Below are 26,397 nucleotides of genomic sequence, written 5' to 3'. Positions count from 1 at the left end.
AAAGGCAATTTTGGCTTCATCTGAAATTTTGCCTTCAAAAATCCAACCCACATCAGTGATTCGCGACCTGCAGACTCGAAACAACGTTTGCTATGGACTTTCGATAGCCCGAAAAACTCACATCACAATGGAAAAACGAGTAGGTGTCCTAGGAGGCGGCCAACTCGGCCGCATGCTGGTCGAGGCCGCAAATCTTCTCGAGATCCAAGTGAACTTCCTGGACGCGCCAAAATCTTCAGCAAAACAGGTCAGCAACCATGACGGGCATGTTGACGGATCTTTCAAGGACGCGGAAGCAATCAAGAACCTCACGGCGAAGTCCGATGTTGTCACGGTCGAAATCGAACATGTTGATACCTACATGCTGGAGGAGATCTCGAAGATAGTGGACGTCCAGCCCAGCTGGCAGACTATCCGGATGATCCAGGATAAGTTCGCGCAGAAGGAGCATCTTCAGAAATATGGAGTTGCTGTCGCGCAGTCGGTGGCGTTGAAGGAGGCTTCGATTGAGGAGCTTGAGAGCGCTGGGAAGACTGTTGGGTTGCCGCTTATGCTGAAGTCAAGAAAGGAGGCGTACGATGGGCGAGGGAACTTTCCTGTCAAGACGAAGGATGACTTCAAATCTGCTTTGGAGGCACTGGGAAGCAACCGGGACCTGTACGCGGAGAAATGGGCGAATTTCAGCTTAGAGCTGGCGGTCATGGTGGTCAAGACCAAAGACGACGTCTTCTCCTTCCCAACGGTAGAGACGATCCACGAGAACAGCATATGCAAACTCGTCTACGCACCCGCACGAGGCGTCTCCGACTCCATCAACAAGCAAGCCCAAGAGCTCGCACGAAAAGCCGTCTCCTGCTTCCAGGGCAAAGGCGTCTTCGGCGTAGAAATGTTCCTCCTCCCAGACGACACTCTCCTGATCAACGAAATCGCTCCTCGTCCACACAACTCCGGCCACTACACCATTGAAGCCTGCCCCGTATCGCAATACGAAGCCCACCTGCGCGCGATTCTGGACCTACCGCTCCACCAGGAAGACCTCGAACTCCGCGAACCAGCCATCATGCTCAACATCCTCGGCGGCGACAGCCCCAACTCGCACCACGCATTCGCCCGCGAAGCGCTCAAACACCGCCGCACCAAGATCCACCTCTACGGCAAAGGCCAAGCCAAAAAGGGTCGCAAAATGGGCCACATCACCGTCTGCGCGCCTACAATGCCAGAAGCCGAACAGCTGATCCAACCCATGATCGAATTCGCCGACAAGGACAAGCCATCATCCACCACCACCACCAAACCCACCCAACCGAACGAACAACCCCAAGTCGCAGTAATAATGGGCTCCGACTCCGACCTCCCCATCCTCCTCCCGGGCCTCGCCATCCTCTCCCGCTTCCACATCCCCTACACCACCCGCATCACCTCCGCGCACCGCACGCCCTCCGTCATGGCTTCCTTCGCCTCCTCGGCCTCTTCCCAAGGCATAAAAGTCATCATCGCCGCCGCCGGAGGCGCAGCCCACTTACCCGGTATGACAGCCGCGTACACTTCACTGCCTGTGATCGGTGTGCCGGTGAAGCCGACGGTGGGGGATGGGATGGACAGTCTGTTGAGTATTTGTAATATGCCCAAGGGCGTGCCGGTGGCGACGGTGGGGGTGAACAATGCTGTTAATGGGGCGTTGCTTGCGGCGAGGATTCTGGGGGCGGGGGATGTTGGGGTGAGGAGGAGGGTGGAGGGCTATATTCGGGAGAGTGAGGAAGAGGTGAAGGGGAAGGATGGACGGTTGGTTGAGATGGGGGCGGAGGGGTATGCGGAGAAGTTTTTGGGGAAGAAGTAGAGGATTTGAGAGGTGAGGAGCGTGAGTGTAATGCGTCTAGCGCTGGTGGGAAAAGCTAGTATGCTAAAGTGCTGAGTTGCTTATAAGAGTCGTGTGTGCCCGTCATATCCATCGTATCGTCAAACGCCCAGCCATGTATGCGCCAGCCTTCCCGAAGGCTTGATGTTGGTATCTCAGTTCAGTCATCCCACCAAAATCCCACCCCAGTACTCCTACACCATTCAGACCTCCATCCTCCGTCACACCTCCCCCCACCCACCAAGCCCTCCCGAGCTCATCGCATGCCCACTCCCCACACTCCCAACACTCCCCCCCAAATCCCAGAAATGCCTCGAACTCCCCCCTCCACTTCTTCGACTCCGTTTAGTACTCTGACTAGCACAGCTACTGCTCCCCGCCCTCTTCAGCGCAATCTGCTGCAACTGATGCCGTCGCAGCAGACTATCCCTCCGCCGACTCTGCTGCGCAGCCCTGTCCGCCGCACGAGAGACGAGAGGGTGTTGGCGGCGTATGGCTTCGGCGCGGCGGAGGGATTCGGGACTCGTTCCCAAGGCAGAGGTGGAGGTCCAGGAGGCTGGCAAAGGACCATGGTCCGAGGAGGGATGGTTAGGGGGAGGAGGGTGCGAGGAGAAGCGCCGACGCAGGTAGGTGAAGATCATGGAGACGTCGATGGAGCGCTCCCAGTAGGCGCGGGAGGCTTCGTGGTCGGTGGGGGAGGAGGCGGTGGGTTCTTCTTCGATGCCCCAGAGGGAGGAGTCGGGTGCTTCGGTGGGGGTGTAGGGTGGGTGGGAGAGGGTGGGGTTGAAGATTGGGTCGGCTGATGTGGGGTTGGCACGGTCGGCTTCGTTGGGGCGCTGTTGGCGGAGGGAGGGCTGGCGGGGCGGGATATCGCGGGCTGGGAGGCCAGCGTACGAGGGTGATTCGGAGAGGGTGGAGAGGTAGGTGTTGAAGGCGCGGCCGTCGTGTTCGGTGAGTTGGTGCACTAGGACGCCGAGCTCGCGTGCGATGTGGTCGAGGAGCTTGACTTCCCAGCTGTAGCCAGGGTCGAGGAAGGAGACTCGAGATTGCTGAGGGGGTGATGCAGTGGCCAGGGCGATCGGGGATGGCTGCGTAGGCGTGGGCGATGCATCGTCTGGTAGCGATTCGCCAAATATGACAGACAGTGTGTTCTCGTCCAGCCCGATAAGGTCTCGAATGACCCTCCTCGTGATGCGCTGCCAAAACGACTCCCCGGACGACTGCTCCTCGCTCTTCGATTCCTGCTCCGGCTCTTCAAGTATAGCCTGCTCGGCCCTCAGCATCGTGCTGTCTTCTAATCCTCTGAGATCCATCGAAGCGCTCGCACCACTCATCCGACTCATCCTCCGTCGCCTCCGCCTTGTCTCCTTCTCAATCTCATCGAGCACCGCCCTGCTCTGCTCCAACCTCCATTTCTCAATCCGTGCTGTGCGCTCATCTTCAACGTCCACATCTTGCTCTTCATCCAGCGCATCGAGCCTCTTCTGTACGCTACTTCTCCTCCTGACGTGCCTCTTCCGCTGTGGATTGTGTCGCTCAAATTGCCACAGATGCTCTTGCAGGCCGGTATACGACGGGAATGAACCAAAACCATCGTGCATCGGTAGCACTGTGCCGCCACTCTGATCGAGGTTGTTCGAAGTAGTCGAGAAAGGGTTATGGTGGAAGGCATGCAGTCCATCGTCCAGACTGTCCAGCTCAGCACCGTCGTCATCGACCTCCGTTCCTTGACATGTGAGATCGTTATCGTTGTTATCGCCTATCGGCTGCGATCGAATGTGCGTCTCCAACGACCCAAAGTCGGATAGCTGTGTCGCTGTTCGAGGCGTTTGCGACGTCCGCGATTGCTCATCGTTCTGAGCCGGCGAGAACAAGATCCATTCCTGCGATTCTTCGATCGTCCTCTTCCGCGCCGGCGACGCAGGCACTTGTACTTGTTCACTCGTCTGTCGCGCCGAGGACACCTGCCGTAAAGCCGCCGGCCGCTGTTGCGGTTGCTGGAACGCCATGGTCGGTCGCGATAGCGGTGTCAACGGAGTGTCGAAGGCTCAGTGTCGAGTCGAAGGAGGTTGATAAGACTCTGATGCCCGCCGCCGTCAAGCGCCGCCCCAGCCGCCCTCCCGCCGTCAATATGGTCGTTGTTCGGGATGATATGTCGTCTTGATCACCAAATCGTCATGTATCACCCTATCCTATCGATAGACAGGGGTGTCGCATCTGTTGCTGACCAACTTTGCCTCCTCCTTCCCAGGAAGCCGGACAGCGAAGTATGTTAATGTCCGCAATCGACTTGGAGTTATCGTTGTCCGATCAAGGGATGGAGACACTCAACGAGCAGGTGTCTATTTGTCTGCCGTCCGACGATCAAACGATCACCCGACTTTGCCTGAGCTGTGAGGCTAAACGTCGACGATACGCTAGCTCCCGACGTCGTCGAAGGAGAGGTCTCTGTCGTCATCCGTGTTGCCCAAACGTTTCAAATCGATGCGAAAGCCAGGAGAACAATGAATGCAGCGACAGAAGAATGATGAGTCTGGCCTCGCGCCTCGACGTGTCACGACATCCCCCTTCAGGCGCAGTCCTCATGCCACCAACTGCAGTACGACAGATGCAGCCACACACCCATTCCACCGGGCCGCTTATCGGACGTTTAGTGCGATAAGCTCACAGCTGCCCGACTTCACCGGGTCACGCCTATTTGCTCGTCACCACGGCCGGCGGCTTGTCGGGCCTATGTCGTGAGTTTGATGTGGGAAGCTGTGGATGCCACCTGCGATGTACAGCCGGCGATATCTGGATGATCTGGTTGATCTGGTGGAAGGTACGGTTGGGATGGCTTATCGGCGACAGCCTCAGCGTCTCACCGCATGTACACAGATGTTGTACAGGTACTTGTCTATGTATATCTTACCTTAGCCATAACCTCGTCAGCCGCAGCCCTGGCGGGCGTGGCTGTCAGTCAGCATGGCATCCTTTCGAGTCTGATGACCTCCGCACCACCCGAACAGGCTTGTCTGCGACTCGTCTCTTGGAGACCTCATTTCTCTTTGCCATCCTCCTCCCCAACCCCCAATACACTCTCAACAACCTCCCTTGCCTTTTCCGGCTCCACCGTCCCCTCCTCCCCCCTGCGCATCATCTGCCCTACAAACCACATCGTCTTGCTTTTCTTCCAACCCCCCTTACCCGCCTTGACCAGATCCTGATTCTCTGCTATGATTTCTTCCGCGAGTTGCACATAGCCTTCCTCAGAAAGTGGTCGGAGGCGAAGATTACCATCTTCGACCAACTGCTCAACGCTCGGGCGGTCGGAGTCGGGAGGGTGATTGTGGAGAGTAGCGAGAAGTTGTTTAGCGGTCCGGGAGGTGATGTGTCGTTGTAGCACGTTGGCAATGAGGTCCGCAAGTTCCGTTTCGGAAACGCGACAGTCCTGCCAGGTTGACTCGGAGGTGGTGATTAGGCCACCGAGCTCGTGGAGGATCCAGTTGCCGACAGTTTTTCCAAGTTTTGTGGCGCGAAAGTCGGAGCCTGGACCTACTCGAGCGGACAGCAATTGGACGGTCTCTTCGAGATACTCCAGTCGGTCGCCGTCGTCGAGACTGGCGATAGTTTTGGCGTCTTTTGCGCTTAAGCCATATACCTTCTGCACTCTTTCCACCGTCTGGTCTGGTAGCTCCGGCAACGTCTCCTTCAAATGAGCCACCAGGTCGCTGCCAATGCGCAATGGCGGAAGATCGGCATCAGGCATGTACCGGTAATCCACCTCTCCCTCCTTGCCTCTCAATCGGGTAGTTTCCGTGGCACCAAGCGTCCATCCTCTCGTCTCACCTTCGATCACTCCTCCCGCCTTCAGTACCGAGATCTGCCTGTCCCGCTCAGCAACAATAGCATTCTCAATCGCCACGAACGACGACAAATTCTTGATCTCCGTGCGCTGCCCTAATCCCGTCACTCCACTATACTGTGAAGAACCGGTCGCGCCTTGCTTCTGCACCGACACATTGACATCCGCGCGCAGACCTCCAAGCTCCATACCGGTCACGCAAGCATCCACGCTCTTCAACACCCCCTGTATCTTTCTCACGACCGCAGCGGCAGCCTGCGGTGAATGGATTTGCGGCAGCGTAATAATCTCAATCAAAGGATGTCCAGCCCTGTTCAAATCCACGTGATACGTCGAAGGCGGGTGGTTCGTAGTTTTCGCCGTATCCTGCTCCATCTGTATCTGCTTGATGCCAATCTCGATTTCCTCTGCCCCGTTGAGGTCCTCTTTGGGCACTCCATCTTCAGCTCGTAGGCGCAACCGGCCGTCCTTGGCAAAGGGCTGGTAGTACTGCGTGATTTGGTATCCGTTCGGCTGGTCCCAGTGGAAGTAGTGTTTGCGATCCCAGCCGCTTGTTCGTTGGACGTCGCAGTCCAGTGCTATTGCGGCTCTCAGGGCGGGGAGGAGAGTCGCGACCTGGAACTGCGGTTGGGTTCCGGGTAATGCGGCGTCGAAGGGCGCGACGTTGGTGTTGGGAAGGGCATGGCTGTCTGCTGCCGCTGCTGGAGCGGAAGAGAACAGTTTACATGCGGTGTTGAGCTCGGCGTGGATTTCGATGCCTACTGTGAGCTCCCATCGCTCTGTTTCTGCTGCCGCTCTGGGCGGGTGCTTTGCAGCGGCCTTCTCTTCAGCCTTCTTGCGCTTTGATCCCGCCTTCTCTGCCTTGGCTTGCTCTTTCAAGTGCTTGCGAAGCGGGATGTTGTGCCCTCTCGCGTATGGAGATGGTCCATCCTGATAGCCACGCGATTGGAGCCATTTGGCAACAATGCAGGCCCGGGGGAGTCGTGGCGCGAAGGTGGAAGTCGCTGAAGATATGGATACGGTGCGTAGAATGGGTGACCTCATGCCTTGACAGCACTGCTACCTCCTCGTTCTCAGCGCGTGGGTGTTCGCAAGAACGTGAAGCTCTGCAGCTTCCCAATGGGGAAGGCACTTTCGCAGCTCTGACCGCATCCGTCGGCAGCCAACTTCATCGCATGCGCGCAACATCTCGCTGGTATCACCATAGGCATTTCGAAGCTGGCATGTACTTCAATAAGGCTCGATTAAGCAATGCAAAGCAGGGCTGATACCACCGCGCAGACTCAGCTTCAACGCAGCTGGCCTTCCCAGGCACTGAAGGATGCTGCATTCCTTACTCGCACTCGCGTCTCATCATTCGATGTCACATCGAAGCTGAGAGTCGGCCACTACCATGCGTCCGAATCCGAAGCCCCAACTTCGTACGTTCTTCCGTCCAAGGAAATCGGGGCCAACCCGCATCAGTAGCACAAGTCGAAGATCGTTATAAGTACCAGCACAAGAGCAGCTGCAGAAGTTGAACCCTCTTTCCTACTTTTCGACCTTCTATGACTGCGTAGCGTACGCCCAAGATGTCTTCCTCCAACAGCTCATCTAGCCCTCTCCGCGTCTTCATCTTCGACAGCCCGCGGACAAACAGCCAGCTGTTCTACAGGATGTGGCAGCAGCACCCTCAGCTAGCTCCGATGAAAGGCTTCCACCCCTTCGCCGGAGCCCAGATGTATGGACCTGAGCGCATCACTCTTCGCACAAGACACTGTGAAGCGGCTGAGCGCGGACAGATCGAGTGGGGCACACAGTATCCAGACGCTAACTGGAACACGTTCGAGACCAGCGCGAAGGCACTACGAGAACAGATTGCGGAGGCCGAGCAAGAGGTGTAGCCCTCCCTCTACAGCATCCGTTGATTACGGGACTGAATCAGATTGCTACAGGGCAAAATCTTCTTTGGCAAAGAACACTCCCTCATGCTCGTGAACCAAGACCTCATCCTCAACACTATGCGCCGTGGGGAGAACGAGCCTTCTCCCGCCATCACCACAAACCCTACCTACATTCCCGGCGACGTCCTCGCCACCCTCACCCCAGTCTTCCTCTTCCGCCACCCAGCCCTCATAGCAGGCTCTCTCTACCCTAAGTTCAACGTAAGCTCAAGCCACGAACCCTCAAGACATGCTAACGACCAACGTTTCAGCCCATCTCCGGCGTCGAGCCAAACGACGAAGATTGGGAACTCTCCTCCTCCCTGCGCTGGACCGTCTACGTCCACCAATACTTCACCTCCCTGGGGCACAAAACCGCCGTCATCGAAGCGCAGGACTTCGTCTACAATACCGAGCCTACTATGAATGCGCTCTGCCGACGCTTAGGCATCGATGAAGACGGGTGGGTGGAGAAGTGGGATCCGATTCCGAGGGAGCATTGGCCGGACCATAGGAATGCGGTCGCGATGACTGGGGATTTGATGGGGAGTTCGGGGCTGGAGAGGAGGGGCAAGGGCCCTGCCGAAGCGACGTTGGATCTGGGCGTCGAGTTTGGAAAGTGGAAGGAGCGGTTCGGGGACGTGGTGGCTGAGGGGTTGAAAAAGAGGGTGGAAGCGGAGATGCCGGTCTACGAGTATTTGAGGAGCGTAAAGCTGACCGCGTGAAGAATGACATTACGGCCACCTCGATATTGTTCTATAGCAAAGAGCTGCACTGCCCGCGTGCGCTTGCCCCTCTCTTGCAACCACCTGCCTCATTGGGCGGGTCACGTGCATGCTTCCCAGCCGCAGTTCTCCGGCATTTTGGCCCCCAAACCTTTCATCTGTAGCAAGAAACATGCACGGGCCGCACCACTGGTGCGGCCCGTGCGAAAACTGATGTGATATGATGAGCTACGAGACGAGTCAAAACACCATGCTATGCCAAACCCCTCCCAGGAAACCCCCCCAACTCCACGCTAAGCCAATACCTAAAACCAGTGCTCAAACACCAACCATCCCCATCCGCATGTTCTGCACCGTCTTCACACCCACTCCCTTCATCTTCCCCAACTGCCCGAGCGAGGTCACCCGCTCATCGTCCTCGAAGTCGCAGAGACAGTTCACGATCGCCTCTGCCTTCTTCGCTCCCACGCCTTTGAGGAGTTTGATCTGGCTGATGTCTTTCGTGTTGATGATCTCGAGCAGTTGTTTAGTGCGAGGAGTTTGAAGGGTTAAAGTGATCGCAAGCTCGTCTTCGGAGTCGTCTGGTTCTTCGGGCGGCGGAGAGTGCTTGACTGGAGGGCGAGGGGAGACGTCGCGGTTGAGGTCGAAGGTAGGCGGTTTGGGTAGGATGGTGGTATGTGGGCGGCGGATCTTGGTTCGAGGGCGGTAGGCGAAGTCATCATCTTCGTCTTGCTGCCCAGCAGCGTCCTGCGCTTCATGATAACTCTCATCCTCCTCACCCTTCGCCTTCCTCCTCGCCGCCGGCCGCTCCACCGCCTCGCCAACCCCGGCCTCCTTCGCCATTGACCTCGCCTTCTCCACACCCTTTCCCGCGATTTTATCCTGCAACACCTTGACCTTCCTAGCCAATTTCTCATTCCCCGGAAACGATGGCAAGGCCAACTGATACATCCTCAACGCACTCGCGTCCTCTCCTCGCACCTGGTGTTGCTTCGCCATCAACAAGTACTGCAGACCCTCTGCCCGCTCGTTCTCTTGTCCATCGACGCGCTTCTCGAGCGCTTCGAGACGGCGTTGGACTTCATCAGAAACTGGGTCGCCGGCGGAGACGGTGGTAGAGTCGGCGCGCTCGGCGAGGGCTTCGGTGACTTTGCGTTCGATGAGAGCTTCGATTGCGTCTTTGCTGAGGCCGGGGACGGAGGGTTTCGCGGGTTCGTTGGGGCGGTGGAACTTTGCGGGGCGAGCGGAGGCTTCGGTGTTGGGCCGCTTGGGTGATTTGACCGGGATGTTCGAGTAACGAGCGTGGCTGGTGTTGGCCTGGGTAGAGGGGCGAGCAGCAGGTGGTTTCGTCTTGTCGGCATAGACGGAGAATTGTCGTGCTGGCTTCGGAATATTGGCAGCGACCTCTTTCAGGTGGGTGTTCTGCGATAGCATCTTCGGCCGGAGTGGTTGTCTGTTCATCGAAGGAGCGCACATGGAGCTCGAAGTTGTGCCGTCCGCTTTTCCTTTGCCAACCTGCTCGCGGAAGATCGGCTGGTTCTCGATCTCGTTCACTTCAATCTTCTTCGTCCGGTTCGCGAAGTTCAAGCTGCTGAGCGTGTCCAGGTGATAGCTCCGCACCGGCGACAGGTTCAGTATCATGACCGTGAGCCCGTTGTTTTGGCCCAACGAAAGGATCCTGGTCATCTTGGACTCCCGGTAAGGTATTCTCGACTGCTTCTTGCTGATAGCCTCCACACACTGCGCCAGCACGAACAGCGATTTGTTGATGCTCGCACTCTCTACCAGTCTTTCCCTGTTGTTGTCTGTCCTTCTGTTGTCCTCTGATCCTGCAAGATCTATCGCCGACGCCGTGCTGATCCGTACCTCCTCGCCCGTCGTCTGGACAACCTTGACGCAGAGAATGGCGTGCGATCGCGAGGAGTGCGCATTCAGCTTGGTCGCCGACGTTGATCTGTTCACGTTCGCCTGATCGTACAGCTGCTCGAACTCCTTCAACGTAGTGCATGGCCTTTCCGTCAAGCCCACCACCACCGTCTTGCCATTGTTATCCCGTATTGGCAAGCCTGCTGCCGTACGCTGCTCTGGCGGCTCGAAAAGATCAAACACCTTGTCGTTGTAGATCTCGTAGTAGCTCATCTGCACCTCCACCTGTGTCTCGCCTGCGGTATCCTTCTCAATCTTCCGCGCTCGCCGGTAAATGCTCGACAGCAGCCTAGGAATGACTCCACGATCTGCCAACGACTTCCCACCGCGCATGGTGTAAGTCTTGCCAGTCCCTGTAACTCCATATGCGAAGACGGTGACATCGTAGCCTTTGAACAAGTGTTTGACCTGCGGGCTGATCTCCCGGTCGTACAGCTCCGCCTGCGTCGCATCGTCGTAGACACTGTTGAACTGGAAGGAATAGAGCTCGCTGGCAATCTTGGGGTTGGGTATCCGTAGCGTCGTCTTGTTCTCTGCTTCTCCGTAGGTTTCGATAATGCGGTCCTTCTCGATCTCCGTGTTTTTGATGAGTGGCCGAACCCTCGCCACCACCCGGACGGACATTGTGAGCTATGGATGTTGAAGGAAATGGCGAAGAGTCTCCCAGGAACACCAGTACCTACTGGAATTCTTCGTGTAACTTACCTGGACGTGAGATTTGAGGTCGTGAAATGGCGTCTCGGTTGTTGCCATAGGCAACATACCTTTTTCATTTTAAACTCCTTCTTGTTGCTTCACTTACTTTCTGTCCCTACATCTTAGCTGGAAGTACGGGAACGACGGAGACTGATCCAAGAGGTTCTGAGGTCACAGACGTGATGCTCGATGGATCGAGCGTGGAGATAGAAAGCAACATCGAGAGTGAGGTGCATAGCTCAGGTGCCAAGCTATGGAGAGCTTCTGGGATCAGGTCCTTCAGTCGTCTGTCTAAGCATTTCTACAATACATGAGGACCTGGAGACAAGGAACCATCAAAACACCCGGCGACGCTCCTTTAGAACCCCTTCTCAACCTTCTCACCAGGCGAAGAGCTCCCATCTTCTCGATACTCGTCGACCGACATTGACCTCGCGTTATCTCTCGCGGACGGCCTGCGATTCCAGTACGCCGAATCACGCCTATTACGATCGATGTAGCCCTCTGGAACCCACGACTTGCTCTGCCTCGCACTGACACTCATGTCCGAGTACATAGCATCCACGTTCTCCAAAGACAGGCTCTTCGTCTCGTAGAGGAAGAAGTAGACCAGAACCGCAGCAGTAAGATTCATGCCGAAGAAGACGTAGCCGAAAGCGTACTGGATCCCTGCATCTGCGTAGGGCGAGAGGAAGCCGATCATGAAGTTGCCGAGCCAGTTGGATGCAGTAGCGAGAGAGGCCTGGAAGACGTTAGCATTCGAACCCCATTGTGGAGGAGACGAAAGGGAAATCTAGGGTGTTGTTCCACCCAGCTGTACTCACCTGCTTAGCTCTGGTACGCAGCGGGAACGTCTCACCTATGACGACCCATGCGAATGGCCCCCACGTCATTGCGAAGGAGGCGATGAACATGCAGGCTGAGGCAATCATGACCTTGCCCGCTATAGGGTTGTCCTGCGGAGGTAAAGCTGTTCCGACGGAGGCGAAGATAAGCAGCCAGAAAGCTTGCCAGATCGCTCCAACAATCAGAGGGATCCGTCGCCCAACACGCTCGACAAGGTAGAGTCCAGGGAACGTGAGTACCACGTTCACGGCGCCGAGGATGAGCTGCACCAAAATGGGGTCGCTGATGCCAGCAGACTCGAAGATTGTCGCGCCGTAGTAGAAAAAGTAGTTGACGCCGGTCCATTGCTGTAAGAAATGAATGGCAGCTCCTAGGAACGTGCGGTAAACCAGGCGAGGAAGATGAGACGGACGGCCGGTAAAGCACTCCCACCAAGACCCAACGCCCGCCTTTGACTGCTCGGCAAGCGACGAGGACATTTCCTGCAAGTCCTCCTCCACCAGCGGACAGTTAGGATCATCCTTCATGCCTCGGAAGCGTGCCATCGACATGCGTGCTTCTTCCCACCGGCCTCGACCGGCGAGCCATCTAGGTGATTCTGGCGAGAAGAGAATTCCGATTCCGAGGGGCAGGCTGAAGGCGATACCTAGGCCGATAACGATGCGCCATGAAGCGGACGATTCCTCGATCTCTCGAACGCCAAAGTTGACCAGATTTGAAATGAGGATGCCAACCGTGATAAACAGTTGGTAAGAGGCCACCACTGGCCCTCGAATCTGGCGAGGAAGACATTCAGATTGGAACATGGGAACTCCGACGCTGAGATTGCCTAGAAAGACGGTCAGCGGGGATTCGAGAAACAGAAGGGCTCAATACTAACCGACACCAATACCAGCCACGAACCTTCCCATCATCATGTGGACCCAAGTAGTCATGGCAGTGATCTGGATGATGTTGCCAACGATGAACACAGCCACACCGAAGCTCAAACTGCGTCGTCGTCCCCACCAGTCTACAGTATAAGCTCCAAACAAAGCGCCGATCAGTGAGCCGATGGACATGAGCGACACAACGATGGATGAGATCTCCGTGTCGAGGTATGGATTTTGAGGCGTGCCCTGGCCGAATCGTACGCGAAAGTCTCGGAAGATTAACATGCCAGAGATTTGACCCTACAGACCGTCAGTCAGGTAGTCCAGCAGTTAGTGTCGAACAATCATACCGTGTCATATCCGAACAGGAAGCCACCAATACAGGTGACAATCCCGAGGACGACAGACTCGATGCCACACTCGGCGCCATTGATGGTAATGCTCCTGCAACGACAGTCAGTTTTGGCCACGTAGAGTGCGGAATCAATGTACTCACTTCTTTCCAAGACCCATGGTGGCAGTCGGTCGAGTAGAGGAGGTGTAGTATTTGGCGAGAATGCAACCGATTGGGGACGACAACATTATATCTCCTTCTGCACTGGGTGTCACATCGTCACCCGCCGAGCACCTGCCAAGCACGTGGCGTCGAAGCCCCCAGGATCCAGCGTCTTGGGAGGCCAACGCCAACAAAAACATCGTCATCTTCCCCAGATTCCACTCGTGTGTAACTTCTCGTCTGATCTTGGGGCCCGGAGATGACACAACGTTTGTGTTTGAACCGTGGCATCCACGCCAGCGATTGATCCGAGGAGCCGTGCCCACCGCGGAGCGTAAACGAGAATTCCAGGATTGTGCCACTTCTGCACGACCTGCCATCAGTACGTCGTTCTGGGCCCGTCTGTTGTGCACTGTCAGCGTTTTAACTCCATGTTGAGCAGAAGGCTAGCCCCGGTACGATGGATAATAATTGACCGCCAGCAGCTTTTCCGTGAATGGAGATGATAGCATCTTAACATACTTATTGCCACACACCAGCGAACGAATATAATTCGTAAATGTCGGGTCCAAAGTGTCGACAAACAGACTAGGGTATGGATCACTGATTGCCAGCCCTCTCGCGAGCCAGGATTTCCATTACATTGCTGCTGCCACCCTCCATCACAAAATCTGGACCGACCATGCCGCGAATGAACTCGATGGCGCCCTCTGACTCTACCCACGCGTCGTAGCAGTACTGCAGCTTGAGTTACATCTCCGAGCGCTCGCCACGGCTGTAGTATGGAGGTCGTGCGTTCAGATCGTCTCCCGGATCAAGCAGAGTCGGCCAGAAAAATTCGTTGTCATGATCAACAGCAGTGTACAGGGTGTAAATCTGATGGTCCAGCTTGGCGATTTGACTGGAGTGGTCTTTCTCCTCTTCCGCTCCCAGTTTCTGTAGAAGGCGGATCTTGATTAACGCCACTCATACGCTATGCGCAAGGTCGAGGTACCGGTCTGTAAAGAGGTCGACATCTTCGAACATATCCTCGTTCCGCAGGTTGAGATAGGGAAGCTCCATGTCTCACCAGTCGTAGTTGGATTTTTGGGCAATGGTCTGCCACCATTTGACAAAATCGTAACATTCTAGTTTTTGCCGAGCCGAAGCATGAGGGCAAGAACCATATCCCGCACGCCTAGATTGTCCGAGCGATTGAAGCGCAGCATATCCCGTGTGTGGTCCAGCGCGCTTAGGACGGTGGGTTGCCTGGCGGTCTTTGCTGCAGTATGAGACGACTTGACGACCGGCACAGCGGGAGATGTTGTCATTGGACTTGCAAACCGCGCAGCAGCGTGAAAGGAGAGATGGTGTGTTCTCCATGGTCTCCTCTTCCAGTATACTCCACCGCCACTAAGCTAGTGCTGCGTTGCCATCGTTTCCGACACGATCCAGTAGCTTCCGGTGCTCCCTTGTGGTCTTCAGAAGTTGCCATTTAGATTGAAGATTGCGTTATCAAAATCTCCATACAGCAGAGCAACGGAAGGAGAGGAACGTGCCGTCTCGAAGCAAGCGCAAGCGCGTTGAAAAAGTGCAGCCAATCAGAAGCGCAGACTCCAAAAGTCAGCTCAAATCTGAAGACGAAACGCCGACGACACCTCGTCCAGCGCATACAACCACCAGCCGACGCGCTGTGTATTTGCAGACCTCGCACTGAGCATCCGGTACTTAGGAATCAGGATGGTGGGAACTCAACAGCCAACGTGCCCGGTGCTGCGATAGGCTTCAAGACCTGGTCTGAGACGTTCTCCAAGGTAGCCTTCACCAAGAGTCTTTTCTTCTGCTCTATCCTCTTCATCTTCCTTCAGTCAGCAATTTTTACTTGTGTCACTCTTTCCTTCTTTCGGCGTTCTGCTGTTGTCGCTGAAGCTGGTCTTCGGCTCACATTCCTAATCAAATCTCCTTCCGGTCAAGACCGCTGTACACTCACTCCACGGCGCGATGCTCACTCTTCGGGACTTCCTACTACTTGTGCTGTGTACAGTACAGACAGCTACTGCCAGCCCGATGCGGAGATACCTCAACACCACTTCAAGCGCCAGAACCCTATCCACTTCTTCTCCGTACCAAGTGGCTCAGCTCAGTCCGGTCTCGCTTTCGTACAACGAGCCATCTTCAAGTCACCCAGCTCTTGCCAGCTCGGGAGCATGCGAATCTATGTCGGCCAGCTCTTCCAACGTACCCCAGAAGGCGCAAAGAGGAGTAGTGACAGCTTCTATGAAGCCATCTAAAACACCTAAATCGCATACCACGACAGCACCATACGGCTCAACCGTACTGGAGTCGTCACAGATCGCAAATGGGACGCTGCGCACGAAGCCTACTAGCGACAGCGGCAGATATGGTCTCAACGGCGAGAAGACACCAGGAACAACGACGTTGACACTCTTTACTACCGTCCCTACCGGGGGGTATGAAAGCGGTGCCTCGTCATCTAGCTCACCCGGAAGGCCCAGCCAATACACCAATCCGTCGGTCCCAGGGAGAAGTAGTAGTCTACAGACGAGCAAGGAGGTTTTATCTTCGGCAAGCGGCAGGAACCCCACAAGAGCGCACAAGAGCTCCAGCTCACCAGCGGTCTGGGGCAGCTTGACACTGACGTATCATTTCACGTCCGCTTCGGCGTCCTCGACCACCCTCCAGCCATCACACAGGATCACGGATCGAAAACACACAAGGACTGAGCAGACAGTGGACTCGGCAACTTCAAGCTTTGTCTACCCAACTCCCAAAGAGCCCTCGACAAGCGAGACTCCGAGTACTTCAGCACCGGGGACGTCAAAGCCTAGCAGCAAGTCTGCCTCGCAACCCACGTACTCGTACTCTCCGCCCAAGCATCATACAAGCCGTCCATCCCCAAAGCCGTCAACGCCACCGGCCAGCAGCGAAGCGCCGTCTCAGCCATCATATTCCTACTCACCACCCGACCACCCAGCAAGCAGCGCCAGAAGTGCGCCCTCGGAAGCAACAGCCACCTCAAGGCAAAGCCCTCCTTCTCCGCCGCAATACAAGCCTCCACCTTCAGGCGGTCTGCCGCCGATTGTTACACAGACGGATCAAAGCCCAACCTCAACGACAGCGACGACGTCGAGCTCGACCACGACTGGGCCAGAGGGCATCACGATCGTGCCGATCAACCCGGATGCTACGACTGTGTACATCACGGTCACGACGACGGATCCTGGATGGACGACGACGGTGGCTGAGCAGACTGTAACTGCTGGTGGTGGTTGGTGGAATTGAGTGGTCAAATGCTATTGGGGATGGAGCGCTCATTGTTCTTGAGGAAATTGATTCGGTGTAATGACTGAGTAGGATAGTTCCGGTCTCGTGCTCGTTCAAGCGGGAGCAAGGGGAGAATAGCATAATACACAGCCGCTCATTCATAGATCATAATATCATCCTTCACGCATCATCAACATCCATATCACTCGGCCGCCGTGTAGCCAGTGCATCAGTCTCCTTGCCAGACCCAGCGTCCGGGGCATCGTTGGTCATCGCTTCTCCAACTGGCTCGGCAGAACTCCTCACCGAGCTCACCTCAACCCCTTCCATCCCTTCCGGCCCCCTAGTCCTCCGCCTCAACCTCCTCGCGCTCTCCGGTAGATCTTGATCGGCCATCGCTTCGGGATCCGTAACCATGCTTCCCACGTTGACAGTCAGGCTGTGCGGGCGCTTGAACACCCTCGACTCGGTGCGTCTCCGTGCATGCTTGGCGCGACGCTTCTTCTCGAAGGCCGCTTCTTCGCTGTCTTCGCAACCTAAAGCCGAGAGGAGGTTCGTGATGGCGTCGTCATCTGATTCTGATTCGCCGGTATATGTGGGATCGTCGTCGCTTTGCGAGCTTTCGGCTTCTTCTAGCTCGTTCGGCAAGACGATCTCGGTCTCGTTATCCGCGATGTAGCCTGCGTCATGTTCGGTGAGCTCCGAGACCGTGGGTTCAGATTTCGGAGGCTCGGTCTCTGAGGCCTTCTTGGTAGGGCTTTCTGTAGAGTCTGCTTGGATCGCTGAGCGGATGGAAGCGGGTGAGTCATTCTTTGTCGAAGCAGGCGACTGGTTGCGGGAGACTGGGCGCTTCGTGCGGTGCGGTGTGTATGGAGGGGTGTGAGGCGTGCTGGTTCCTGAGGTGAAGGCGGAGGTGGCCATTTGGCTCGTTTTTGTCGCTGTTCTGCGATCGCGCTGCTACGCGCTCTGCTGCGCGCTCAGTGCTGGTCAACGACAGTCGTCCGTCCCGAGTCCGGCCTGTGGTACCGCTTGATGATTTGATTCTGGCGTCTGTATCCAAGCAATAGCATCTTCACGGGGCAGATAAATGATTTTGGATACTGGTCGCTTCGCGCTTGCCAATCTGTAGCAAAAAGTACAGTACTTTGACAGGCAACACTGAGATCCGGACGGCCTGTTGATGAGATACTCGAGGTGACGGCACCTCGTTCGGGCTGCAACACAGCAGGTGTGATGCAGGGGGATGCCTAGCTACTGCAGGGTCCGAGTTGGGCAGTAACAGCAGAAAGAATTTTGATTTGGTCGCCAGCGTTGAGCGGCGCTTGGAGATATGAGAAAGAAGAGAGGATGAGAGGTAGATATGAGATGGTGATGGTGGTCATGGAGGGGTAGGAAGGGACATGTCGCAAACCCTTGAGCAGTGTGAGCATTGGGTGCTCTCTCGGAGATGCTCGCAGGAGCACAGCAGCTGCCAACCAAGCTCGTCGTTGTCCTTGCTATAATCTTGCCATGGTTCTGACGGATGCACATAGTTTTACGCACGATAAGCTTGACTAACGATGATAGCGTTGCCGTTGTGCATGCCCGTGGAAGGAAGAAGGAAAGGAGTCTCCTAAAGGTTCAAGCACATCTTTCGGGAATTCACGTGACCACCGGAGAAACTGCTCCGGCGTCCCTCGAAATATAGTAACAACGTACGTCCAGCTGTTATGAGGGAGAAAGTTGGGTGTAGGTCGCGATTGAACAACACTCCCTCACAGATTCTTGAACGCTTCTGCACACCGAGCGTGGCTCCTGCTGGTCTTTGGTTTTCGATCCCGCCAATGGTTGGAGCTGGGCCTCCCCCTTGACCGCCCAAGATGAACAACTCTACGATGCTCACCAAATTCGAATCCAAGTCGTCCCGCGCAAAAGGCATAGCATTCCACCCCAAGCGACCATGGATCCTGGTATCTCTGCACTCCTCCACGATCCAGCTATGGGACTACCGCATGGGAACGCTCATAGACCGCTTCGAAGAGCACGATGGGCCTGTGAGAGGGATTGACTTCCACAAGACACAGCCGCTGTTTGTTTCGGGAGGAGATGACTACAAGATCAAGGTGTGGTCGTATCAGACGAGGAGATGTCTGTTCACGCTTAACGGGCATCTGGACTATGTGCGGACGGTCTTCTTCCACCACGAGCTGCCATGGATCATCTCCAGCTCCGACGACCAAACAATCCGGATATGGAACTGGCAGAACAGGTCGCTGAGTACGTAAATCCATGAAGGAGATCTGTGTTTCCATGCTGACGTACCACAGTCTGCACAATGACCGGGCACAACCACTACACAATGTGCGCGCAATTCCACCCCAAGGAGGATCTGGTGGTTTCTGCTTCCCTCGACCAATCTGTAAGAGTATGGGATATCTCTGGCTTAAGGAAGAAGCATTCTGCGCCCACATCAATGACCTTCGAAGACCAAATTGCGCGTCAAGCACAGAATCAGGCAGACATGTTTGGGAACACGGATGCGGTGGTGAAATTTGTGCTCGAGGGGCACGACAGGGGCGTGAACTGGGTCTCATTCCACCCCACGCTGCCTCTCATCGTGTCTGCTGGTGACGATCGTCTCGTCAAGCTCTGGCGGATGAGTGAGACAAAGGCATGGGAGGTTGACACCTGCCGAGGACACTTTCAGAACGCATCCGCAGCGCTCTTCCACCCGCACCAAGACCTCATCCTATCCGTGGGAGAGGACAAGACAATTCGGGTATGGGACCTTAATAAGCGCTCGTCTGTTCAGTCGTTCAAGAGGGAGAACGACCGGTTCTGGGTCATTGCTGCACATCCCGAGATCAACCTCTTCGCCGCCGGCCACGACAACGGTGTGATGGTGTTCAAGCTCGAACGCGAAAGGCCGGCCTCAGCTGTGCACCAGAACCAGCTGTTCTTCATCACCAAGGAGAAGCATGTCCGGTCATACGACTTCACCAAGAACGTCGAGAGTCCATCCATGCTGTCCCTGAAGAAGCTTGGTGCTGCCTGGATGCCGCCGCGGAGCATGTCATACAACCCAGCCGAGCGATCCATCCTCGTAACCTCTCCCTCGGACAACGGCATCTACGAGCTGATAAGTCTGCCCCGAGACGCCTCCGGAGCCGTCGAACCATCAAATGCGATGCGCGGTCAAGGCAATGCTGCCGTCTTTGTTGCTCGGAATCGCTTTGCCGTCTTCAATCAATCAACCAACCAGATCGACATCAAGGACCTTTCGAACTCGACTACCAAGACGATCAAACCACCACACGGCACAAGCGACATGGTCTTCGGCGGCACCGGCTGTCTTCTGCTGATAGCTCCTAGCATGGTCTATCTGTACGACATCCAGCAGAAGAAGCAGCTGGCGGAGCTCGCAGTCACCGGAGTGAAGTACGTCGTGTGGTCTGCCGATGGTCTGCATGCGGCCTTGCTCAGCAAGCATAACGTGACTGTTGTCGACAAGTCGCTCAAGCAGGTTAGCACCCTGCATGAAACGATTCGAATCAAGAGCGCATGTTGGGACGATGCTGGGGTCTTGCTGTACTCGACGCTTAACCACATCAAATACTCACTCATGAACGGCGACAACGGCATTGTGCGCACTCTGGAGCAGACCGTCTATCTTGTGAGAGTCAAGGGCAGGAGTGTGTACTGCCTCGACCGCGCCGCGAAGCCGAAGATCCTCACTATCGACCCGACTGAGTACCGGTTCAAGCTCGCGCTGGTCAAGCGCCATTACGATGAGATGCTCAATATCATCAAGACTTCAAGCTTGGTCGGCCAGAGCATCATCTCGTATCTCCAGAAGAAAGGTTACCCAGAGATCGCTCTCCAATTCGTTCAAGATCCTCAGACGCGCTTCGAGCTGGCTATCGAGTGTGGCAACCTCGACGTTGCGGTGGAAATGGCGAAACAGCTGGACCGACCGCAGCTGTGGCAGCGTCTGACCAACGAAGCACTGGCGCATGGCAATCACCAAGTTGTGGAGATGACATACCAGAAACTCCGAAGCTTCGACAAGCTCTCGTTCTTGTACCTCGCGACTGGCGACCAAGAAAAGCTGCAACGCATGGCGAAGATTGCGGATCATAGAGGCGACATGGTCAGCCGCTATCAGAACTCGCTGTACCTTGGCGACGTGCAGAATCGCATCGAGATGTTTAAGGAGATCGATCAGTATCCTCTGGCCTATCTGACTGCAAAGGCCAATGGACTCGACGACCAATGTCAGGAGATTCTGGAAGCTTGCGGCATGAGTGAGGATCAGGTCAGCCTGCCGACCGCCGGAGCGCCTGCAGCACCACCGAAACCCATTGCACCGACCTTCAAGGCCAATTGGCCCACAAGGGCTACTGGTGCGAGCTCTTTCGAGAAGGCCTTGCTTGCTGAGGGCGACGAGGCCGTTGCCCCTGAAACTAATGGCTTTGCTGAAGAGGATCTGCTTGCCGAGGAGCCTGATCGAAATGGCGACTTCGGAGAAGCAGAAGATGACGATGCTGCCGCCGGATGGGACATGGGTGACGACGTCGTCCCAGAGGCCGACGAAGACTTCGTCAACGTCGAGAGTGCGGAAACTGGCGCCGGGAGCAGCGAGGCAGATCTATGGACTCGCAACTCACCGCTCGCAGCAGATCATGCAGCAGGCGGTAGCTTCGACACTGCCATGAATCTGCTCAGTCGACAGATCGGAGCTGTCAACTTCCAGCCGCTGGAAGAGCGGTTCATGGAGATCTACGCGGCGACACGTACCTTCCTGCCCGCCAACTCTGGCATGCCACCACTCGTGAATTACGTGCGGAGAACATTGACCGAGACCGACTCGCGAAAGGTTCTGCCGCTGATACCGCGGGATCTGGAGTCAGTAACAAGCGGCGAGCTGATGGCTGGCAAGAACGCGATGAAAGCCAACAAGCTCGAAGACGGCGTGGTGGCTTTCAAGAAGGTGCTCGTCCTCCTCATGGTGAACGCGGTGTCCTCGCAAGCCCAAGCGCAAGAAGCACAAACAGCCATCAAGCTCGCAGCGCAGTACGTCCTGGCGATGTCCATCGAGCTCGAGCGGAGGAAAGCTGTCGGCAAGGAGACAGATCTCAGCAGTTTCTCCGACGACGTCAAGAAGCGAAGCTTAGAACTGTCGGCATACTTCACCGTGCCCGGCATGGAGCCGCAGCACCAGACGCTCGCTCTGTTCTCAGCAATGAACTTTGCGAACAAGAACAAGCAGCTCGGTAGCGCGCTCGGCTTCGCGAACACTCTCATCGAGCGCGGCACAAATGCCAAGTTCAAGGAAACCGTAAGCACTCACCTCCTTTCCCACGATTCACTTCCTCCCGACTAACATTCTTCACCAGGCCCGCAAGGTCAAATCAGTAGCCGAACGCTCCCCCAACGACGCCATCGACATCGAATTCGACACCTTCGGCGAGTTCGACATCTGCGGCGCCTCGTACACGCCCATCTACGCGGGCGAAGCGAGCTTCGCGTGTCCGTTCGACGGCATTAAGTATCAGACCAAGTACAAAGGCACGGTGTGTCGGGTCTGCGAGGTCTGTGCGGTTGGAGCGCCGAGCAGTGGGTTACGGTTGACGACTTGATCTTGCGCTTTGATTTAGCAGTGGAAAAATGCGAGACTGGACGGGCTGGCGTAAGGTGCGTTGGAGTCAAGGCTACGGAGATGAAACGTACGGTAGCTTTTGCTTTACAACTTAGCGAGCATTTTGTATGCAGTGATGAAAGGAAATTGCAGTACGCAACAGATGCTTATCAGCGCGTATGGTATGTTTTTGCAAGGTACGTAGAGTGGAGAGTAAGTGCTCATCATCAAGCGTTGCAGTCCGTTCACTTAATCAACCTCAAAAGCTGCAAGTGATATCCAAAAGAGCAAACACACCAACGCCAGTCGCAGAACGCTGTACGAGAGATTGTTGCCAGGGTATCTCAAAGTTCATGAATCAATCAAAGACTGTGCCTCCCGTCGTGTGCCTCGTTCGCTCGCGTCCATCGCTGAACCACTCGTAGTGTCAAAGCCGTTACGTCGTCTGATCCTGTATGAGAGCAAATGCATTCCTTCGTATCGTGTGCGGGCGTGATCAAGACCGCTCCACCGCCCTGTTCTCGCTTGTAGCGACGGCGACCAGAGCCTCGAGTCGTCCCATGTCGTTATTCGGTGGTTGCTGATAAGTCATGTTAAGACGAGGATCGCGCCCAGTATGCATCGGGTAGGCCTGCGGGTCTCGGGGGTAGGCCTGATAGCCAGAGTCAGCCCGGGCCGGCTCAGGTTTGCTTGCGTAAGCATAGTTTACCTTCTGTTCATCCGTCGCGCCGGGTCCGGTTTGAGAGTAGGCCTCAGAAGGAACATTCGAGCCGACGATGACCGGGTGGTATTCAGCGTTCTGTGATGTGCCCGGGGTCGGTACGCCATCGCTGCTACCGGAGTCCTCGGGAGATGGACGGTGAGAGCGTACACTAGCTGGGTTGACTGGGCCGCCATACCAGGCTTGTCGCTTGTTCCTGCGAGGTGTAACCGGCTGCTCTGGCATTGAAGCGTGATGTTGATATACCTGATGCGGTGCCACGGTAGCTGGCTGCTGCTGTTGCGTTGCATAGCCCGGTGGAGGCATCATCTGCGGCTGAGTGGCATGCCACTGTCCATCGATTGGAGCATTTGCAGCAGTGATGTCAAGCCTAGTCAGACCTTGATGCAAGCCTGCATCTGATGGTCTTCCGGAGCTTGTAGGGCGACCGTCGATCATCATTGGGCTGGACGGTGGGCGCTGATTGACGGGAGGCGCGTGATCGAAGCTCTCAATGCCTGGAAGTCTGGTGACTTGACTAGCAGTACGATGGTGAGATGAAGTGGGCTGCTGATCGTCCGGAGTCTGGTGATATGACAGACCGCTGGTGGCCGGCCGTGAAGTGTAACTGCTGTAGGTACCTGGATGCCACGTCCTTCTGCGATACTCGAGTTCTGCTTCTTCGTCACGACGGCCGTGCGAGAAGGCAGAACTGGTAGGACTAGCAAAGACGCTGCTGTTCTGTGAGAACGTCGCAGCAGTCCCACTCTGGATTGGGGTGAAATATACTGGCTGTGGATATGTGTTTGCGTTCGGACTCTGCAAGGATCCGTTGTTGGGGTAGGACAACCGGCGCCGAGCTCCATTGTAGAAAGTCGACCGCCCCAGCGTAGAGCTTGGAGAGGTCATGTTGGACTGGAATCTTGGACTGTCGGGGCCAGTCGAAAAGACCGTCGAGGTAGGTGTGCTGTAGCCAGTGGGTGACTGAGCGTAAGACATAAAGGGAGGTTGCAAGGGCGCACCCGCCGGGTAGGTCTCAATCGAGAGGGGACGCCGAGGCGACGGGTCGTTGGCCATGGCTAACGGCTGGGGTCGTCTCCGAGCATCATCGGTCATACTAATGCTTGATGTAGTTGAGCCGATGCTGGATGAGGACAGGTTCCGGCTGTGCCCCCTACTGTGACCTCCATTGCTACCCATAGTCGACGCTCGGGATCTGCTACTCGGTGGGCGCACTCTATCCGTCCTAATTTGTCTTTGAAATCTTGTGCTTGTAGCGGCAAGCGAGTCACCAGGGATTTCCTCATTGACGTGTACGGTCTGCGCATGTTGTCTGAGATTGTCGAGTCGAGAGAACCTTCGGGAGCAATGGCACTGGAACGGCCGTTCTCCAGTGTGTTTCCTGATGTGCCTCGCGAGGTGCTCGCTCCGCGTGAAGCTCAGCTGGCAAGGCGGGAAGTCCGTGCAGAAGAAGCGTTGGCCCTTCTTCTTCTTTGACGGCCTCTGCGAATCGCTTGTCACACTGTCGTTGTCCGAATCGTCCTCATCTTCTGGGTTGTCCTCCCCACCGTCACCCATCTCGACATCTCCGTCGTCGTGTTGTGTCGCGCTCATGTGCGAACATCCGCGCTTGAACGGTTCATGTTGCTCTGGTCGAATGTCTCCAACGACTCCGGGGGTGAACGGCTCATCGGGTAATGGCCGCTGGCCGGTTACACCTCCAAATTCATATCTGGTCGGCGTGCGGGGCGCTGGTTCTTCGTTCGTTCGGTCGGTGTTCGATTGCGATCGATCGACGGGCTGTCGCGGAGTCGTTGGTGTTCGCCCCTCGCCCGCCAGATTGGTTTCCGGGGACTGCATTGATGTGTTGACCGCTGGGAACGTCGCCATTTTCAGCAACGTGGTCCTTGTCGAGGCTATCGAGCGGCGCACCGCCGACTTTGTACAACGATCGCGCTATCGCAAGTACTCCTCTGCTCGCATGTCATGTGATGCCCTCCTCCTGTGCTACTCTTCTCGTCGCAAGGTCATCGAACACTCGTTCCAGTGTCGGTTCAGACTCGGCAGGCAGCCGTTTCCGTCGGCCTGCTGCAGTGAATTGCGCAAACTACGTCTCCCGAGGACAGCCGGGATCGTAAGACTCGACCAACGTTCCTTAAGGAAAGACTTGAATGAAATCCGGGGGCTGGATAACCTAGTCGTGAATGGTATAGGACATCGACAGCGTAGCGGAGAGTAGCAAAGTGGTGATGACGAGGCTGGATGCGCGGATGACTGATAAGGCCGTCGAAGTAGCGATGTGAAACTGGCTGCGGCGAGCGTGCAGATCTAAGGATTTCCCGCCACCCGAATGCGCTCGCTGACGTTCAGGGCGGATGCTAATAGGCGCCCAGACTGCGCAGTGCTGGGACGGTGCAGGAGCCTTTCCGAGGATGTGGCAAGGTCCACACACCTACTTCGCATCAACGTCGAGTATGGCGGCGCAGAAGGTGTGCTGGATAGAGGGGGATGAAGTGGGGTGTCTGCTGTGACGCGAGGGGTGTGGCAGGCTAACGGCAGGTCTCTGCGCTTAGATCGGGTCTGGCAGGGCAGTGCGTCGATCCCGAAGTATATAAAGCTGTGAGCGGCCCGCATCTCCAACGAAAACACTACCACCGCCGGCTTGTAGTAGCTTGCCTTTTTGCGAGCAATGGTGTGACCCAACACAGCTCCCAACAGCTCTGTGCCCGTCCGGAATGCGTCGGACATCCTGGGAGATGAAGTCGCGGGCAAGCCACTGTCGAGTGGAGATGGAGTGGTACCTCTCGTCTAGCCGCCTTTGCTAGCGTTGGTCCTGCTGGAAGTCGTTCAGGTACGAGGGTGGAGGTGTTGAGAACTCTAGCGATGTCCTGAGTGTTTCGCCCGAATATTGTGTCGCAGCGAGTACACCCTCCTTACTGTGGTGCAATACCACTCTCTTTTTGTGGTCGCAGCTGGAGTGTTGCATCGACGTGCAACGATCATGCATTCGTCGCTCAAGGCTGCCTCACAGGACAGCACACGTAGATCTCGGAGATAGCTCTCCACGCGGTGTCATCAGTACAGCAAGCAAGGGTACATGGAGCTCTTCGTTCGTCCACGAGCCGCACTTGGCGCGGCAGAGCTGGTGTGTACTGCCTCTTGCGATCTTTATGCTCCGCGTGGATACGTGAATGCGACGCCAATGAGGGGCCGTCGCCATGCGCCTAACCTCTGACTTGCATGCGCTAAGCGAGCGTGTGGGAGCATGATCATGCAAGGGCAGCCGTACCAATGTACCTTTCTCGATCCGCCAGGCCAGGCCAGGCACGGCGAAAGCTCGTCATTAGAACTTCAACCGGTGGTCCTAGACGGGGTGAAGTTGGCTTTCATCCTCACCGCTCACTCTAGCGTATCAGAGCGTACACTGCTCAAGCCATGGACGGTAGGAAGACGTGCGACCTCTCGTGAATCGTGGTACCCTAGAGCTATTAGTGTGTCAGCCCAGCGCTTAAACAGATACGATTCCGGAGAGCATTTTATACCGAGCATCGCCTCGCACGTGTGAACATGACGACAAGACAGACGTAGCACACGAAAGATTCGCAAGAGAAATTCCGAGTCTAGATGGAGAGAT

The 26,397-nt window shown here is 56.0% G+C and overlaps 9 protein-coding genes across 9 annotated transcripts; 3 read left to right on the top strand and 6 right to left on the bottom strand.

Annotated features, from left to right (window-relative positions):
* Positions 1-127: 127 nt before the first annotated feature.
* On the top strand, positions 128-1,837 carry LTR77_006207 (uncharacterized protein; the record flags this gene model as incomplete). The annotated part of the gene is made up of 1 exon (XM_064803449.1): positions 128-1,837. The coding sequence occupies one exon, from the start codon at positions 128-130 to the stop codon at positions 1,835-1,837; it is 1,710 nt and encodes a 569-aa protein (XP_064658364.1).
* Positions 1,838-2,076: 239 nt separating this feature from the next.
* On the bottom strand, positions 2,077-3,864 carry LTR77_006206 (uncharacterized protein; the record flags this gene model as incomplete). Its single annotated transcript, XM_064803448.1, has 1 exon — positions 2,077-3,864. One exon carries the CDS (start codon positions 3,862-3,864, stop codon positions 2,077-2,079), a length of 1,788 nt encoding a protein of 595 aa, XP_064658363.1.
* Positions 3,865-4,892: 1,028 nt separating this feature from the next.
* Positions 4,893-6,743, bottom strand: LTR77_006205 (uncharacterized protein; the record flags this gene model as incomplete). Its single annotated transcript, XM_064803447.1, has 1 exon — positions 4,893-6,743. The coding sequence occupies one exon, from the start codon at positions 6,741-6,743 to the stop codon at positions 4,893-4,895; it is 1,851 nt and encodes a 616-aa protein (XP_064658362.1).
* Positions 6,744-7,270: 527 nt separating this feature from the next.
* LTR77_006204 (uncharacterized protein) lies at positions 7,271-8,346 on the top strand (the record flags this gene model as incomplete). The annotated part of the gene is made up of 3 exons (XM_064803446.1): positions 7,271-7,576; positions 7,634-7,843; positions 7,894-8,346. The coding sequence occupies 3 exons, from the start codon at positions 7,271-7,273 to the stop codon at positions 8,344-8,346; spliced, it is 969 nt and encodes a 322-aa protein (XP_064658361.1).
* A 318-nt stretch (positions 8,347-8,664) lies between these two features.
* On the bottom strand, positions 8,665-11,025 carry LTR77_006203 (uncharacterized protein; the record flags this gene model as incomplete). Its single annotated transcript, XM_064803445.1, has 2 exons — positions 8,665-10,902; positions 10,978-11,025. The coding sequence occupies 2 exons, from the start codon at positions 11,023-11,025 to the stop codon at positions 8,665-8,667; spliced, it is 2,286 nt and encodes a 761-aa protein (XP_064658360.1).
* A 301-nt stretch (positions 11,026-11,326) lies between these two features.
* Positions 11,327-13,199, bottom strand: HXT5_2 (hexose transporter hxt5; the record flags this gene model as incomplete). The annotated part of the gene is made up of 5 exons (XM_064803444.1): positions 11,327-11,710; positions 11,793-12,643; positions 12,695-12,986; positions 13,037-13,130; positions 13,183-13,199. The coding sequence occupies 5 exons, from the start codon at positions 13,197-13,199 to the stop codon at positions 11,327-11,329; spliced, it is 1,638 nt and encodes a 545-aa protein (XP_064658359.1).
* Positions 13,200-16,626: 3,427 nt separating this feature from the next.
* LTR77_006201 (uncharacterized protein) lies at positions 16,627-17,367 on the bottom strand (the record flags this gene model as incomplete). Its single annotated transcript, XM_064803443.1, has 1 exon — positions 16,627-17,367. The coding sequence occupies one exon, from the start codon at positions 17,365-17,367 to the stop codon at positions 16,627-16,629; it is 741 nt and encodes a 246-aa protein (XP_064658358.1).
* A 938-nt stretch (positions 17,368-18,305) lies between these two features.
* Positions 18,306-22,064, top strand: LTR77_006200 (uncharacterized protein; the record flags this gene model as incomplete). Its single annotated transcript, XM_064803442.1, has 3 exons — positions 18,306-18,702; positions 18,753-21,763; positions 21,822-22,064. The coding sequence occupies 3 exons, from the start codon at positions 18,306-18,308 to the stop codon at positions 22,062-22,064; spliced, it is 3,651 nt and encodes a 1,216-aa protein (XP_064658357.1).
* Positions 22,065-22,559: 495 nt separating this feature from the next.
* USV1 (Up in starvation) lies at positions 22,560-24,653 on the bottom strand (the record flags this gene model as incomplete). The annotated part of the gene is made up of 2 exons (XM_064803441.1): positions 22,560-22,715; positions 22,773-24,653. The coding sequence occupies 2 exons, from the start codon at positions 24,651-24,653 to the stop codon at positions 22,560-22,562; spliced, it is 2,037 nt and encodes a 678-aa protein (XP_064658356.1).
* Between the last annotated feature and the right edge of the window lie 1,744 nt (positions 24,654-26,397).

The sequence above is a fragment of the Saxophila tyrrhenica genome (assembly GCF_035928015.1).
Source record: "Saxophila tyrrhenica strain CCFEE 5935 chromosome Unknown scaffold_9, whole genome shotgun sequence".
Taxonomy (NCBI): Eukaryota; Fungi; Ascomycota; class Dothideomycetes; order Mycosphaerellales; family Extremaceae; genus Saxophila; species Saxophila tyrrhenica.
Note: the sequence above shows the minus strand (reverse complement) of the source record. Positions and strands in the feature narration are given on the sequence as shown.